This window comes from Carassius gibelio, chromosome B19 (assembly GCF_023724105.1).
Source record: "Carassius gibelio isolate Cgi1373 ecotype wild population from Czech Republic chromosome B19, carGib1.2-hapl.c, whole genome shotgun sequence".
Taxonomy (NCBI): Eukaryota; Metazoa; Chordata; class Actinopteri; order Cypriniformes; family Cyprinidae; genus Carassius; species Carassius gibelio.
The window spans coordinates 21,029,207-21,044,886 of NC_068414.1; the positions used below are offsets into that span (position 1 = coordinate 21,029,207).

General features: G+C 36.5%; 1 protein-coding gene across 6 annotated transcripts in view; it reads right to left on the reverse strand.

The window, feature by feature from the left end:
- Positions 1-15,680, reverse strand: part of LOC127979353 (collagen alpha-1(XVI) chain) — a 64,539-nt gene that overhangs the window by 40,498 nt on the left and 8,361 nt on the right. For 3 of the 6 annotated variants that reach the window (XM_052584733.1, XM_052584729.1, XM_052584730.1), the window contains exons 3-8: positions 14,324-14,392; positions 13,136-13,253; positions 6,630-6,753; positions 4,163-4,444; positions 3,560-3,640; positions 1,667-1,741 (exon numbers count right to left, since the gene is read on the reverse strand). In XM_052584733.1, coding sequence (XP_052440693.1) covers positions 1,667-1,741; positions 3,560-3,640; positions 4,163-4,444; positions 6,630-6,753; positions 13,136-13,253; positions 14,324-14,392 — 749 coding nt within the window. Of the gene's footprint in view, positions 1-1,666; positions 1,742-3,541; positions 3,641-4,162; positions 4,445-6,629; positions 6,754-13,135; positions 13,254-14,323; positions 14,393-15,680 lie in introns of all 6 variants that reach the window. The other 3 variants (XM_052584728.1, XM_052584732.1, XM_052584727.1) reach the window with 1 other exon arrangement.

Here is a 15,680-nt window from a genome sequence, read left to right on the forward strand (position 1 = left end):
TAGTTCTGCAAACATTTTATCAGAGGGATTAAATGAGCAAATACTGAGACAGGAAGTGGCATTAAGCACAAAAAGTGATACATCTAATGTGTACCAATGGAGCTAATTCCTCTGTCACTATGACAGCTAAGATAAAGAGAGCATTTACACAACGAAACCATTTTAAATCATTTCCACCTCAAATCGCCCACTGTTCTCGTGAGAGAATTTATCCACACAAAGCTGGAGTTGAATGTTGGGGTACGTGTGACTGTGTGTTGATGTAACAAACTGCTTTGAGTGCGTTTGGCTCCAATACAGAGCCCTCTGGATGTAATTATGTCGCATGTGTGAGTGTATATGAAACAATACACGTGGCAAGCGGAGAAGATATGTGACCAGTTGGAGACCAGCTGAAGTACCTTCACCAACCAGCTTTTTATTAGCCTCGCTAATGATCATGACTCACTGCTGCCAGGAGAAACAACAAGAGCAGCCCACACTAACATCACAAATCCTCTTTTCCACAGAGGACAAGTTACTCCCCCCATATACACAGCTAGCATTAGCAGTGAAAATAGCATCCAAATATCTGGTTTAAGTAGAAGTCATTGTTATCTGGAAAAGACTTAGGGTTATTCTTGGGGAAGGCTAAGACACAGAAATGCAAAAAGATGTGATTTTTCAGCAGTCAAATTGTGTTGCTCTACTCCATGCAACATTGATGGATTTTTGTTTATAGTGTTTGGTTGGCTCACAGTGGGATTGTTTTAAAGGGATTGCTCACCCAAAAATTAAAACTCTATAATTTACTTGCCCCATTTTCCTCGATGATTGTTCTTTTTCCATGAAACACGCAGGAGGTATTTAGCCAAATGCCATGATTTTCTCTTTTCCCATAAAATGAAGGTTGATAATAGCAGGCTGCTGTCAAGTAATAAATAAAAAAAGTTTATATATATATATATATTCGAAACGTTGAATATAATATAGTATAATTTAATATAATTTAAATATTTTAAAATATTAAGACATTATATAATGTATTCAATAATTTAATTCATTTTTTTGTGATTTTAATATAGGTCACACTTTATTTTAATGTATAATTAGTATATTCACCTAAGGAGACTGGCAAAGCTATTTTAGGAAGATTATTTCTTTGGGCTTTTGGAGGCTTGCACACAGGAATATGTTCGGTTCGCACCATCTTTTAATTGCTGGTTAATGTGCACAAATGCATTTGATGGATGTCTTTGGTTATCGCATATTTATGTTGCGTTTTAAAATAGAGTGTTGAATAAAAAAATATGGCTTGTTAAAAAACGCATCTTGAGGCTTCTTCAATACGTTCCATTCCATTGCATTCTTTCTGCTTTTGAACACAAGGATGCATGCTCTGTCTACGCCCCCTTAATAGCTCCCACTGAGAGCAAGTACGTGTGTGTCATCAAACACTTCAAACCATCTCAAGATCAGGATCCCACATTGGATAACTAACAACCCCTCTCTCAATTTCTGTGAGATCTTTTAATTAGAGGCCCTTTCAGAGACACTTTCAGTGGCTCATTTTCAAGTGCAGTATCAAGGGCTTTTTTTGCAAATGAATGAGTCAATGGACTGTATTTCAGCATTTCTTCAAATGATTTGCAAAAGATTAGACATTTTTACAGTCAAATGAATGTACCTGAGTGAAGGGATTAGGCGCAAACTCCACCTGGTTCTCTGCGGCTCGTCGACTCTTGGGAGCATCCGGTGGGCACTACAGAAGCACAAAGAGCACAGGTCAAACTGAATTAGGTATAATATAAACGTTAGATTATTATTATTATTTTTACTTTGCAAATAAAATAAAAAGTAATAATAAAAATAAAAATAAAAACACTAACACGAAAACAGCACTGGATTTGATTTAATTTATATTTTATAAAATCCTTCTCATGCACATGTCCTGGTATTGATATAAATGTGTTCTTTCCAGACATCTACAACATAAGACATCTTTTCTTCTGCATCTCAAGATGCAATCGCTGACTCCTCTGCTCTTAAAAAGCCACGTTAGAGCAAATCCATTCAAGGGGGAAATAGTTGCCCTTGTTTCCATTTTAAACACTGCTTGCAGGGAGCTTTGAGCATTCGCCCCAAAACAACAGAACACAAAGAACTTTGCTGGCTTACATTCAGACACACACACACACACACACACACACACACACTATGGTAATCATGTTGATGTTTTAGTCAGATGGTTTTAATATCATTCATACCTTACCTCACAAATACGTAACTAATATGTAAAGGGAATAATATATATATTTTTTTCAGATAAAAAAAAACGGTACTTCTTGCAAGTCACTAATCTGATCCAAAATTGCATCAAATCTCAAAATGCCAGCTCAGAGTTGGCAAGTTTCGCAGGTGACATTTCCTGATCTCTACCTTCTTTACTATTCCAGGCTGTGGGTGGCTGTATGCTTTTCATACAGGCTGAAGTTATCTGCAAGGGACGCATTCCTGCGAGTCTTTTCGATTCAGCAAGCCTTGCCAAAGCTCTGATCAATTCAGAGAGGAGAGACGCACCAAATTCCAAATCCTCAAATAAAGCAGCACTCCCACATTGATGACTCAAGCGCTGTTCCTCCACCACAGCCGTCCCGATGGAGCTTGATCCATCAAGTACAACTACAACAATGATTTTTTTTGACAGAAAGAAGGCATCCATTTCCTCAGCAAAACATGAGCTTTGCCTCCACTGTGATCACTGAAAACATGTGCGAATGTTTCATCAGCTAGGGTGAAATATTACTTGACAATACTGGGAAAAACACTCACCCTCTCAAAAATTCTTCTACCTAAGCTTGAACTGTGGTAGGTTCAAACCTCCAAGCTAAAATTATATAGTTATTCGTGTAATATACATGCATGGGACCATAACATTGTTAACGTACTCACTGTTAACTAATTTCACAGCTATTTCGATGCGAAGTGCTTCGCTTTTAAATAAATCGTTAGCCTCAAAATGTGAATTGTATTTTCTCTCCCTGTCTCACTTTCTATTCGTCCAGATTTAAACATGTTTTCATTTTCATTTACATCAAATTATTTCATGTTTTTTTATTTTATTTCAAATACCGAAAATTATTTAAAATAGTTTGTGAGTAAATTTTTTTAAGGTGAACTATTCCTTTGTCTGAACAAACAACTTAATGTAGTTCAATCGTTTATTTTTATTTTTTTATGTTGATAATGTTAGACTAGCTAATTACTGGACATCGAATAACAGAAGTGAATTGATTCCTTTTTCTTTTTTTCTTTTTTTTAAAATACAACATTTTCTACTTTTTCTTAAAATATTTGTTCATTTCCAGCAAACACTATCCAAATAAGTGTCTTTTTTGTTATGTAGATCTTAAACCCTGCTCTCTACAGTATGTACAGCAATGCCATAAAAAACTATTTGACAGCCCGTAGTGGATGAATACTCATAAATGAATTCACTAGACGAAACGTGTTTGAAACTTCGCATAATGCCATGAATAAAAGCATTTTACAGTGTTTTTACCAGTTCAGACTTTATTACCCGAGCTCCAGGTATCTCACAGCAGGCCTCCTGCATAGCCAGAGAGGGGTCACAATACACCATCACTTGCTGGATGTCAATCTGAAGAAAGATGAAGAGAGAAAGCATATTAAAAGCAGAGCAAGAACAAAGAAAATCTGCTTTTTAAGTGCTGGACCCCCCACTGCTTTACATATGACCACTTACATGATCATTTTGCTAAGTGGTTGGATAACTAACTAAATAATTAGTAATGGATGAAGCTCTATTAGGCAAGCATGGGCTGTTCTTTTCATCTTTTTTTTTTTTTTTCGAGCTGAGAGCTCAGTAGCATTAGCCCTGAAGAGAAGTGCCTGTAGTCTTCCTGTCTCTCATACATCCACAGACACACCCCTGCCACAATTCCCAGGCAGACTGGATGCCAGGGGCAAAACCTGCGGGAAGCCTGCTTATAGGAAACATCTACTTCCGACTTCTCTATTAGCAGTGTAGTGCTCAATTATGAGAGGAGACGGAAGCTTCTGCAGTCTTCATCTAATTGACATCCTTATACGACAAGTCTCTTCCTCTGTAAAAGGTTCACAATACGGCCTCAATATTTGTAGGATCAGCAGAGGTCCTCACCTCCACAGGGCCAGCATCAGTTGCCCTCATACCCAGCAGTGTGTGTCCATTAATGGGTAACTGGCCACGGAGCTCCAGGGGCTTGTTCTCAATGGAGCTGCAGTCCACGTGCAGGGAGGCAGCACCTCTCTGCAGACTCAGAGCCACTTTATGCCAGCGCATGTCCTTCAGGGATTCCACACCGTCTCCTTCGAACACACACCCCACCATGGACCCTTCAGGGTCAGCTCCTCTCGCCCGCAGGGCCAGGTTACCATCTGGACCATTCCAGTCCAGTGACAACTAAAGGAGTGTGATGAACATGGAAAAAGAGAGTTTTATTTAGAAAATGTGATTATGTTGAGGCTGCAGTACAGGGTCCAAAATTAACATTTTGTCATTAGTATATATATATATATATATATATATATATATATATATATATATATATATATATATATATATGTTGTTATTATTTCATGTTTCAAATATTTTTATTAGAGCACATATTCACATCGTTATATTATCTACATCATACACAAGAGTATAATGTATATCCACATAAAAATATGTGCAGTTAGGACCTACTGTCCTCTTTTTGTTTTTAGAACATACAACAATGATAAAAGAAGAACAGAATCAACAGATAGACATACAGAGTACTGAAAAAAACACACCTAAATAATCCCTCTTCCCCACCCTACCCAGCCATGTCCTTCCATCTAAATACTACTATATTATAGTTAGAGGGAAACATTAATTTCCACTGCCTGATGTGAGATCAGAGGTGACCACACTTTTTCAAAGTGTGGGAGTTTATCCATAAGAATATATTTTATTCTCTCTAAGTGGAGAGTGTTAGTAAGATCACTAAGCCATATCTTTGTGGAGGGTGTTTCTTTATTTTTCAATGCATGAGAAGTAGTTTCTTTGTGGTGATGAGACTATAGGACAGGAAGCATCGTTGGTAGTTGTTTAACCTTTTATATCGTCTGAAATTCCTAAAATAATAATGAGTGGATTAGGCTCCAATTGTATTCTGAGTATCCTAGAAATTAAACTGAAGATATTAAACCAAAAGATCTTAACCTTGGGACACAGGACAGCTGTTAAGCAACGTGTCTTCTGCAATAAGGCAGATAGAGGGGATATCTCAAGGTATATTTTGTGTAATCTTTCCTTAGAATAGTGAAGACGATGTAGAATCTTAAAGTGAATTAGGCAGTGTCTAGCATTTTTAGAACATCGATGAGTATGTGTATGTAACATCGACCATTTTGTTTTTATGGAAGTGGAGATCACTGGACTTATATACTGCAAAGTGTCATGTTGTTATTATTTCATAACAATACATTTTTTAGCTGTATATCATGGCAAAAGTACATATAATCTTTTAAGATTAAGATGCTTGTCATAAGGCAAATCTTTTGAAATTCTCTCTCTCTCTCTCTCTCTCTCTCTCTCTCTCTCTCTCTCTATATATATATACAGTATATACATATATGTACATATATATAAATATATATATATATTTTTTTTACTATTTCTTTGACTAGTTTTATTTGCCAATGTCACATTTCTCAGATAATTCTCGCAAAGTGTTAGTATTGGTGTAGCATAATCAAAAACTTGCTTTAAAATTAAATATGTTTTACTAAGTATTCAAGAGCTCTTTCGCATAAACCTATAGTATATTTAAGTCAGAAATGAAAAAAAAAACTCATATATAAAACATATAAAGCAGCATGGCTAGATAACATGAACTATGAAAAAATGTTCAAAAACGTTGTTAATGATAAAGTTCAACATTTGCTAATACATTATTAAGTTCTAAAGTTGTATCTATTAGCATTATTTAATATATCCGAGGCGACATGAACTAACAATGAACAAATGTTTGTGAACCAACATAAAAAAAAGATGAATAAATGCAGTAACAAATGAATTGCTCATTAGTTCATTTTAGTGAATACAGTAAAAAATTGACCTTACTGTTTATTGTTACCATTGAATTTAAAGGAATCAATATAAATGTGATTCAATGACCCACTCACATGTTTTGATACCTGAATGAATCAGTGTTTTGAACAAATTGATTGAGTTAATGATTCAATGACTCATTCACACTTGTTTCAGTCCTGAATTAATCATGCTTTATTGCATTGATTAAATGAATGAATTCAATGACTCACTTACTGTATAAACAGTAACTTGTCTGCACCAACTGGTGTAAAACTGTAATTTCCTTAAAGAGTAACTAAAAATCTTCACCATTTTTTCAAGAATTTCAGTAATTATTGCAATTTTATCAGCTTATATTCATGTTATGGGTAAGTGTGCTGCTATAAGCACTACTCAGTCTGTCAATTTTTTTCCAATATTTTAAAAATAATCAGCAGTTAGGATTTTATGATTTATAATGCAGCTCTTTAATTAGTAGTTCCCAAAGATACAGATCTATGGACTTGAGCGGACAGTGGACACACACCTGAGGATAGCCGTGTTCATCTGATATCTGGAACAGGTAGATGTTATCATTCAAAGATTTCTTCTTCAGAAGCAGGGTGAAGACCAGGGTGAACTCCTCTGGAAGTCCATGAGGAAACACTTGACTGAGAAGACAAGTGTGCGGTAAGACTGCAGTACACGTACAAACAGATGAATGTGGAGCAGCTGGTTGTAAGAGTAAAGCAACAGTCTGAATGCTATCAGAAGAGGGAGTATCTATGTATTAATGGTGCTGTGGATACAGATATATGGATAACCCCTGACACTAATTTTGAAAAGAAATGCAGCTCAGCAAACCTCATCTTCATTCTCAACTTCTATCTCTCTGTAGATAAACAGTTTGCCTGCCTCTTGGTGGGTCAAGGGCAGGCAAACTCCAGGAATGTGTTTACCATCCCAGATCTACACACACACAGACTCTGTACTGGAGTTTATTCACACACAAGTCATGGAGCAACGAGAAGCTGATCATAAACACATAAACATGCATACATAACACACACAACAATGATCGGGTAACGTGTTTGTATCTAAAATGAGATGACAATGATTTATAACAGAGACCGTGAATCCAAAGTAATAGAGGAGGCTAGTGAAGCTACCCTCCTCGAGGAAAAAATGAAATCAGGACTAAACACTAGCACGAGAGAGTGTGTGTGTGAGAGAGGGAGAGAGAGAGAGAGAGAGAGAGAGAGAGAGAGAGAGAGAGAGAGAGAGAGGGAGATTGTACAGGATGAAACTGAGGTATATATTCGTTTCCAAGATTTCTTGTTGATATTGATAATCAAAACTACTTCACTGAAAGGGCCATCATAAATCAAAGATTATTCTTATTTTTTTTAATTATAATTAATAAATTGAATTATTATTCAATATTAGAGTCCCATATAGCAGATCTATATATTGAGAAAAGAGTACATTATTTTTTGTTGGAAAGTAACTAGGAAAGTTCAGTCATTATTATCAATGCCATTTATGGAATTATAGAATTTCGATTGCAGAAATGTATTTATTTTGTTTCATACTATGTGCGACCTAAACAGCCTCATCTGTATAGTGTGTACTATAAAACTGTAGTGTTTTTAGCCAAGTTTAGCGTGTCATGTTGCTCTGTGATGATTATCTCAAGAATAAACTTTGTTTTTAAGTGTTTGGGCATGTTTTAATTGGATTCATCTGCTGAAAGTAAACAATTTTTATATTCTGTTCATATTTCAGTACTGTTACAAATAGCTTTCACACCTTTGACATGTAGTGTGTTTAAAACAATGTCACTTTGAATTCAACGGACCAATCAGAATCTAATAAGTAATATTTTTATACAGACATCTTTGTGTTTATATTAGCAACATTGTATAGGAGCTAATACTGCACCACTCTCCATCAAGCAGTTTTTAATGGACAAATAGCCAACTTGTGTATTTGTGAGTAAGATACACAACCATTCACATATTTTTTTAATGTTATGCATCATGAATTCCATGAGTTCCCTTGTTTTCCCTTACCAAAAAGACATTTATTCACTCCTCATAAATATACTGTACTTAACATGACATTTATGAAAACTTATTATTTATTAATATTGTAAATTCTAAGTATATCTGAGCTATATTCCTAGAATCCTGTTTTCATTGTTATACGTTAGAGGGCGCTAGTACACATCTTCTGTACAGAAAAAAAAAAAAAAAAAAAAAAAAAACACGAGATACTAACACATGTACTGTAACACGATCATCTGCCATGAAACAGCATCAAAGCTGTAATGTTATGGAATAAAATGAAAGATGAAGAGGTAATAATTACAGTCAAGCTTTGGGGTGTTGATTGACTCCATCTACATTTTGATTATCACTATGAATCCAATTCATAGTCTTTGTAAAGTGTTTAAAAAATAATGCATGATGTTAGAATAAAATGTTTTTTTTTTTTTTTTTTTTTTTTACAAGCAGATACCCTGATCTTTCTTTGGATGTTTTTTTATGTTCAGATATTCATACAACAAAATATTTACACATTAAAACATAAATAGGGACATTGTAGTATACTTCAAGTATGATGTAAAGTTCACTTAAAGAAAACTGATATTTGTTTACTTGCTATATAAAGTATACTTAGAAATATACTTGAACTTTACTTAAGTATATTTAATAAAATAAACTTGAAGTATACTACTTTTCGTAAGGGTTCACAAATGACAAAATGTTTATTTGAGCATATAATTATTTCTGAATGATAATGTGACACACTGATGATTAATGTAAGAGCTACTGAAAATTCAATGCAGAAATTCAGCCTTGGTGAGCATAAAAGACTACTTACCAACCCCAAACTTATTTGAGTGGTATTGTATTTAAATAAAACTAAGGGCCATTATATAGTCAACGTGAGCAACACAAGCAAGCAACGCGAGTGACGCGCTACCTTTCATAGTCTAAACAGTGGACACAAGCGTCACGGGCAATGCATGTATGCAACACACCACTCATGCAACAGGGGGTAGTAGAGTTGGATCACGTGATATTCAGATCAAAATGGCAACTGAAAAGGAGTGCATTCTATTGCTGATTTTACATCGGCGGCAACAAAGGCAGAGCAGAGATAGGTGGTGGTGTGTTTTCCCTTTAAATCGAAGAAGAGATCAGGATGGGGAGTTTGTGTCTCTGGGGCTTCCCATGTGAAGCCTGGACGAGGAGAGACATGCCCAGTACTTTAGGATGTTGAAACTTAGCTGCCCCGCACCACTTCTGCACGACACCTTCCACTTTTTTGTGGGCCTTAGTGAATTTGTCATGGGCACTTTTCCAGTCCGTTTTCAACTTATCTAAGGGTTTTCCCATCACGGTTGGAACCTCTCGCCAGGCATTTTCCAATGCTATTTTATTGGAGTGTAATTGCGATGAATGTATACAGAGTCAATCTTTCGTTCGTTATCTCTCTCGGCTCGGTGTTCATCTTCAGTTCTCTCTTCACAGCAGTTCAGTCAGTGTACTGTTTGAGTACATGAATTATTCCGGGATATTGGTTTGTTTGAACTCAGAGGCAGTGTCAGCCAGGTTAATAAAGTTCACAGCTTAAGTCACTTGTGGATTAATGCTTATTGGAGATGTGAATCATTTAAAATGATTCAGTTCGATTTGGTGAACTGGTTCAAGAAGATCCGGTTACATCGAATGATTCGTTCGTGAACCGGATATCATTAAACTGCAGTGCTTTGCTCACAACAGAAATGGAAGAGAAGACAATGCTGAATAAAGTCGTAGTTTTTGCTATTTTTGGACCAAAATGTATTTTCGATGCTTCAAAAAATTCTAACTGACCCTCTGATGTCACATGGACTACTTTGATGATGTTTTTCTTACTTTTCTGGACATTAACAGTATACCGTTCACACACTTTCAATCGAGGGACAGAAAGCTCTCGGACTAAATCTAAAATATCTTAAACTGTGTTCCGAAGATGAACGGAGGTCTTACGGGTTTGGAACGACATGAGGGTGAGTCATTAATGACATAATTTTCATTTTTGTGTGAACTATCCATTTAAAGTACACCCTGTAATTCGAACTATGCATAATATCCCTTACGAAAAAATAACAATGGTTTTATTATAGTAAAACTGTAGTAATCCATGTTTTTTTGGCATGTTGACTACCATTTGTAGAACCACAGATTTACTACAAATACCATAGTTAAACTATGTTTAATATAATAAAACCATGGTTAATTCGTGGTTACCATGGTTTAACTATAGTAACCATGGTTTTTTTGGTTTTATTTGTAGTAAAACTATGGTTAATTTCCGTAAGGGATACTTGAATTAATGTACAATATTGCAATGTCGCCCCCACTGACAATGCATAGTACTGCGTGCATCGACGTGTCGTGTATCAAAAACTAGGATGATACATTTGGCTATGCACCGACGCATAATGGTGGCCGAAGCGATGCGTAGCCTTGCGGATGCGTACCGATGCGTTGACTATTTAACGGCCCTGATATGCTTGAGACCTTTCATCTTCTCTCTCTCTCTCTCTCTCTCTCTCTCTATATATATATATATATATACACTAGGGGTGTAATGGTACACAGAAGTCACGGGTAGGTACATCGTTTTTTTTGGGTCATGGTTCGAAAATGCCCTCACCTATGTTAATTGTAAAGTTCAAAGCTTTTAAATAGCATTTATTTGGTGTCAAGTGAGCAGTTTTAATTAATTAGCTAATTACTTAGAAAAATCACAAAGCATCATTATCAGTATCAGCCACAGCAAACTGCTGATTATCAGTTATTCTTATCAGCCCCCAAATTTTTTTACACTTCTTTTTGGACACAAATACAATAACCTGAGTAAACACACTCAAACCTGCACCCTCCGTCTCGCTCCAAGGTAAGGTGAAATTCAAGATAAAGGAAAGCAAGAGTTAGACAGTTCTATTACAAGCCAAGTCTAAACTAAGAGAATGACTAACACAGAGGTGGCCTAATAATTTAAACCCCATCTGCTGCTATCAAGTATCAGAGACCAGCTGACAAGACTTTACATTAAACTTTATCTCATAGAAAGAGAATGTCGGAGACCATTTATGGAGGAAGAATCCTGTTTTTTCTCCCTTTCAGCAGTAAGCCGGCCAGGCTCTCGCTCTCTGGCTGAGATGAGATTTAGAGCAGGAGAAAAAAGAGCTCAGGTTTCAAATGGGGAAAGCACCTGGGGCTCTGGAAAACCCATTCTTAGAGAGGAACTCCCTGATGATGGGGGGATTTGAGTATGTCTGGGTGTATGTGTATCTTTGCCTTTCATTGAAAAGTTTCAGAAGGTCAAACTGTACAACTTCCAAGTAAAACACAACTATTATTGCAGCTAAAGGAGGTAAATGATAGAATAAGAAAGCATTTTAATAAAAAAAATTTTTTAAATCTGACATTTGTGTATTAACAAGTAAGACCACATTTTGTACCATTGTTCTGATCCTGATCCCTGAAAATAAGTGTTCTCAAGAGACCTCCAACCTAACATCTGGATCCAGATCCCTAACCTTTAAGTAACATTACTTGCAATGCACCATTAGCACCAAGATAAGCTGTGTCAGATCCTCGTGTTTATTTACAACTGCCAAGCAGCTCTCTCTAAAGGGAATGTCAGCCAGAGAACAGCCATCATTTCAAGACGGGGAGATAAACAGCTGCTCAAGCACTATTAGTGACAATAGATCACATGTCCAAACATCTGAAAACAAATGGGTAACTATCCAGGAGGGAGGGAGATAAAGACAACACATTATCTCGTCCATTATGTCCATTATAGCATAATAACGGAGTTTATGCCACTCATAAGTTCTACAGGTTTCAAACTCTCAGTCTTTAGCCCTTTTGGAATTAATTTGTTTTCTAGGTGATGTTTGAATTGCAATTGAACAGATAATTCAGTTTTTAACAATTTTCAAAAATCATGTTCAATTCTGAGTAAAGCAATTGTTCATTTTTAGTTAATTTTCATTCTCCCTATTTTCGAATTAGCGGCAGTTATGCACATATTTCAGATCTGAAAAGCTATTATGAGATCCACAAGTTGTACAATAAGCCTGTACAATAAGAAATCCCGTAACCTTCTCAGAAAAAAAGTAGTCCTGTGCGAATAGGGCTTTTGAAGACTTCCATTTGTGTGTGTGTGAATTCATGACATAGAGTATACGCTGCAGATTGAGGACAGGGCAGGTAAAAAAAACAAAAAAAAAAAAACAACAAAAGAGTATAAAATGGTTATACAGTCCAGAGAGCTTCAATATTACTGCTCTGACCTATTTGACTCAAATGCCATAATTTCTGTTAAGTCTACATGAAAAAAGCATAACAGGAAATTCTAATAAGGAAGCTGTGCAATGCTGTGCAAAGCAATGCAAAATGACTTTCATCCCAACATACAGTAACAGATGAAATAGAACCGTTAGCTTATTTCATTGTCATGTTTCGTCTATGCACGGCTCAGTAAAAGCATTGTCATAAAATGGATTGTTACTCTGGCTTGAGCTCTCACCAAAAGCACTTAAAGTTATTGTTAATAAAACATTTAACAGCGTTTCTGTGTAAAAGCACAAAGCAGAGTGTAATCCGCTGAAATGTTTATTTGCAGCGAGACAGACGTGACTTAAGGAGGAAGTCAAATTATCTCTAGTGACATTATTGCGTTCCTTCATGATGCTAGCATTCTTTAAATGTAAGCCCAAATAACAGTCAACGGACAGGAATTTGAGACTTGTAGTGACCTGCCAGAATACTTCTAGAAGTTCTGCAATTCTGTCTTATTGTACTGTATGTTTTATTGCTTTTAGATACAGGATGAACAGGCTCCATCATCTGAGAGAAAGCTAAAATGTAGTTTTTTTTCTATAATTGACCATGAAGGGTCACAGAGAATTATGGAAAAGAATCCCTCTCTAATAGATACCAAGACAAACAAAAGGGGAAAGGTAAAAAAAATAAAATAAATTACTCTGTAGGTTGGATGAGTTGTACTTTTCCAAGGCGAAGGATGACAGGCCCTCTCGGGTTTCGGATCTTCTTGACCTCGCTGTTCTTCAACAGGGAGAAACTGCGTGCCAGATTGAAACCTGCAGATCATGCAATCAATCCATTTAACCACCCCTCAGGCTAATAAATCAGTGAGCTGCTTGTTGACATGTCCTATGCTGTGTATCAACTCTGCTGTGGCAATTTTCAATTCATGTAAAGCCAAAGGAGGGACCTTAACACTGGGAACATTTATATCTTTCAGCTCATGTACAGAGGCTGTTCCTTAAACTGCCTTAATGGGCAGTTGAGCTTTAATTAAGTGTATTAAAAGGCTTGAATGATTTCAAATGGCAGTACATTCACATAATTATGTAGAGTGAACTTTTTCCCATTTCTTTTGGCTATACTATGCAAAATAATAGGCCAATATGAAGTGCTTTGCGTACAAAGCTCAAGAAAATAGAAGCCAGCTTTGATTATGATGAGAAATGTTTCTTTGGCACCGAATTAGAATATTAGAATGATTTCTTAAGGACTGTGTGACACTAAAGACTGGAGTAAATGGCGGCTCAAAATTCAGCTTTGACATCACACATTTTGGAGCCCCTAAGGGGACATGATGATGCAAATTAAAAAAAGTAAAAAAATGTGTGCTTCCTCCAGAAACTTTGCGTATGCTCGTAAAACCTTTGTGATGGAAGTAATATGAGGTGGAGAGAAAAAAACCTCAGAGAATGAAAAAGCATTTTCCTACCATCTCATATTTTTTGCCACCTTAGAATAATAATAATAAAAAAACTTCATTTTAGAAGTTGTAATATTACTTTACAGTTTTTGTCTACTCATTTACAGTAGCTCAAACCAGTGAACAATAACTTAAATGTTGGTCTGTTGCTCACACAAAGCTATCATATTAAAACACTTGGCATGTAGCGTACATGTAATATGGACTAGTTTTATTGTCTTTTTTAGAACTTGAAAACCTTCCATCACTATTCTTTTCAGTTTATGGAAAAGAGCAGGTTGGACATTCGACTAAATATCTTTCTTTCCTCAGAAGATCAAGAACATCATGTGGTATTGAATAACCTGAGATGAGTAAATGATGACAGATGATGATCGTTTTCATGTTTTTAAGGGAGGGAGGTCTTTTAGCAGCAGTATTTACCTGTAAGGTTGTTTCTGACCGTTTGAGGAAACTTCCATTCTTCTACCTGTATGGACGGACAGCTGACACCTGTAGAAACAGAGAAGCAGTCAAGTTGCAGCAGATTTTGTCCTGCCACCAGTGAAAGGTTTTGCATAAAACAACTTGTACACCCGATCATGAGGAGTCCTGTCAAAACTTGGTCCTGAACATGAGGTGAGCAAGTTGAGGTGATCAAAGATGGTCTGAAGGGAGACAGACACCATCTAAGATATAAATGGGGCTAAAAATAACATGCTCTTGTCTGGAAGAATCACTCTCCCAATCTCACTGCCTGCTGGCAAAGACAGGTGGTCTGACACACTTTCGACTGATGGACAACGTTTGAAAAACACCTAACTTTAAAAAGGTTCAGCCAAAGTACAGTACATCCTATGGTATGATATCCTGTTGAATTCCAACAGTTTGAACTTTTAGCAAGGATGTCACATATCTTCTTTGGCTCACTTGGTGATCGGTGTGTATGCATAAACAAATATACTCAAACTGAATAACAAAGGAAATCTTATCTTGACAACAAATGATCACCATCCATTTTTACTGACAACTGTCATAACTTTTGCCAATAACTATTGTACAACTTGACGTAAACAACTTTTTGAAGAACACGTTGCATTTAAAATCCACTCAAAATATAATTTTGATTCTGTCTATATCTTTCCATGTCTTTTATTTATGATCCACAAACCCTGAAAAGTTCAGTGTAGGACAACGCATTTGAAAAAGAAGACTTTGTCTTTGTGAAGAAGCATGTCAAAGGCGCCTGAGAGAAGAAAAGTTTTTAATCAGCATGGTTTGATTGGCTCAAAGACACGTACATCAGTCAACATGCATTAGCAAGTTACTGCTCTGTATCGAAACTGTCACGTCGATGTTTCAGAGATCAGATGAGTAGGAGAAACTCAAGAAACAACAGAGAGAAGCAGCTCAGAGCTGTCTTGTTGAGCTTCTACTGGCGGAGGGGAGCTGGTGATGGGGTTTCTAACTCGTATTCTTCCCCTGTCAAGTTACAAAGAGTCTTTTTAAATCTACAACACCTGGATCTCTCCTCAGCTAACTCAGCAGATACAGATAGGGAGGAAATGTCTCCAACAAAAACTTCTCTGACAGATAAAGAATTCATTTTGAATTGTTCTCGCATTTTCACTTTTTTGAAATCAGAGAGACTCGGCTAAATCCCTTTTCTTCTCGGTTCTACAAAGCCCCTCTGCTTTCACACGGCAAAAAGGCGGGATTAAGATGCGGAGATGTCAGGGAGGAGATGGGAAAGCTGGAGGCGGCTCTCGCTCCCGAGGCAATGATGGAAAGTTGAATGCAA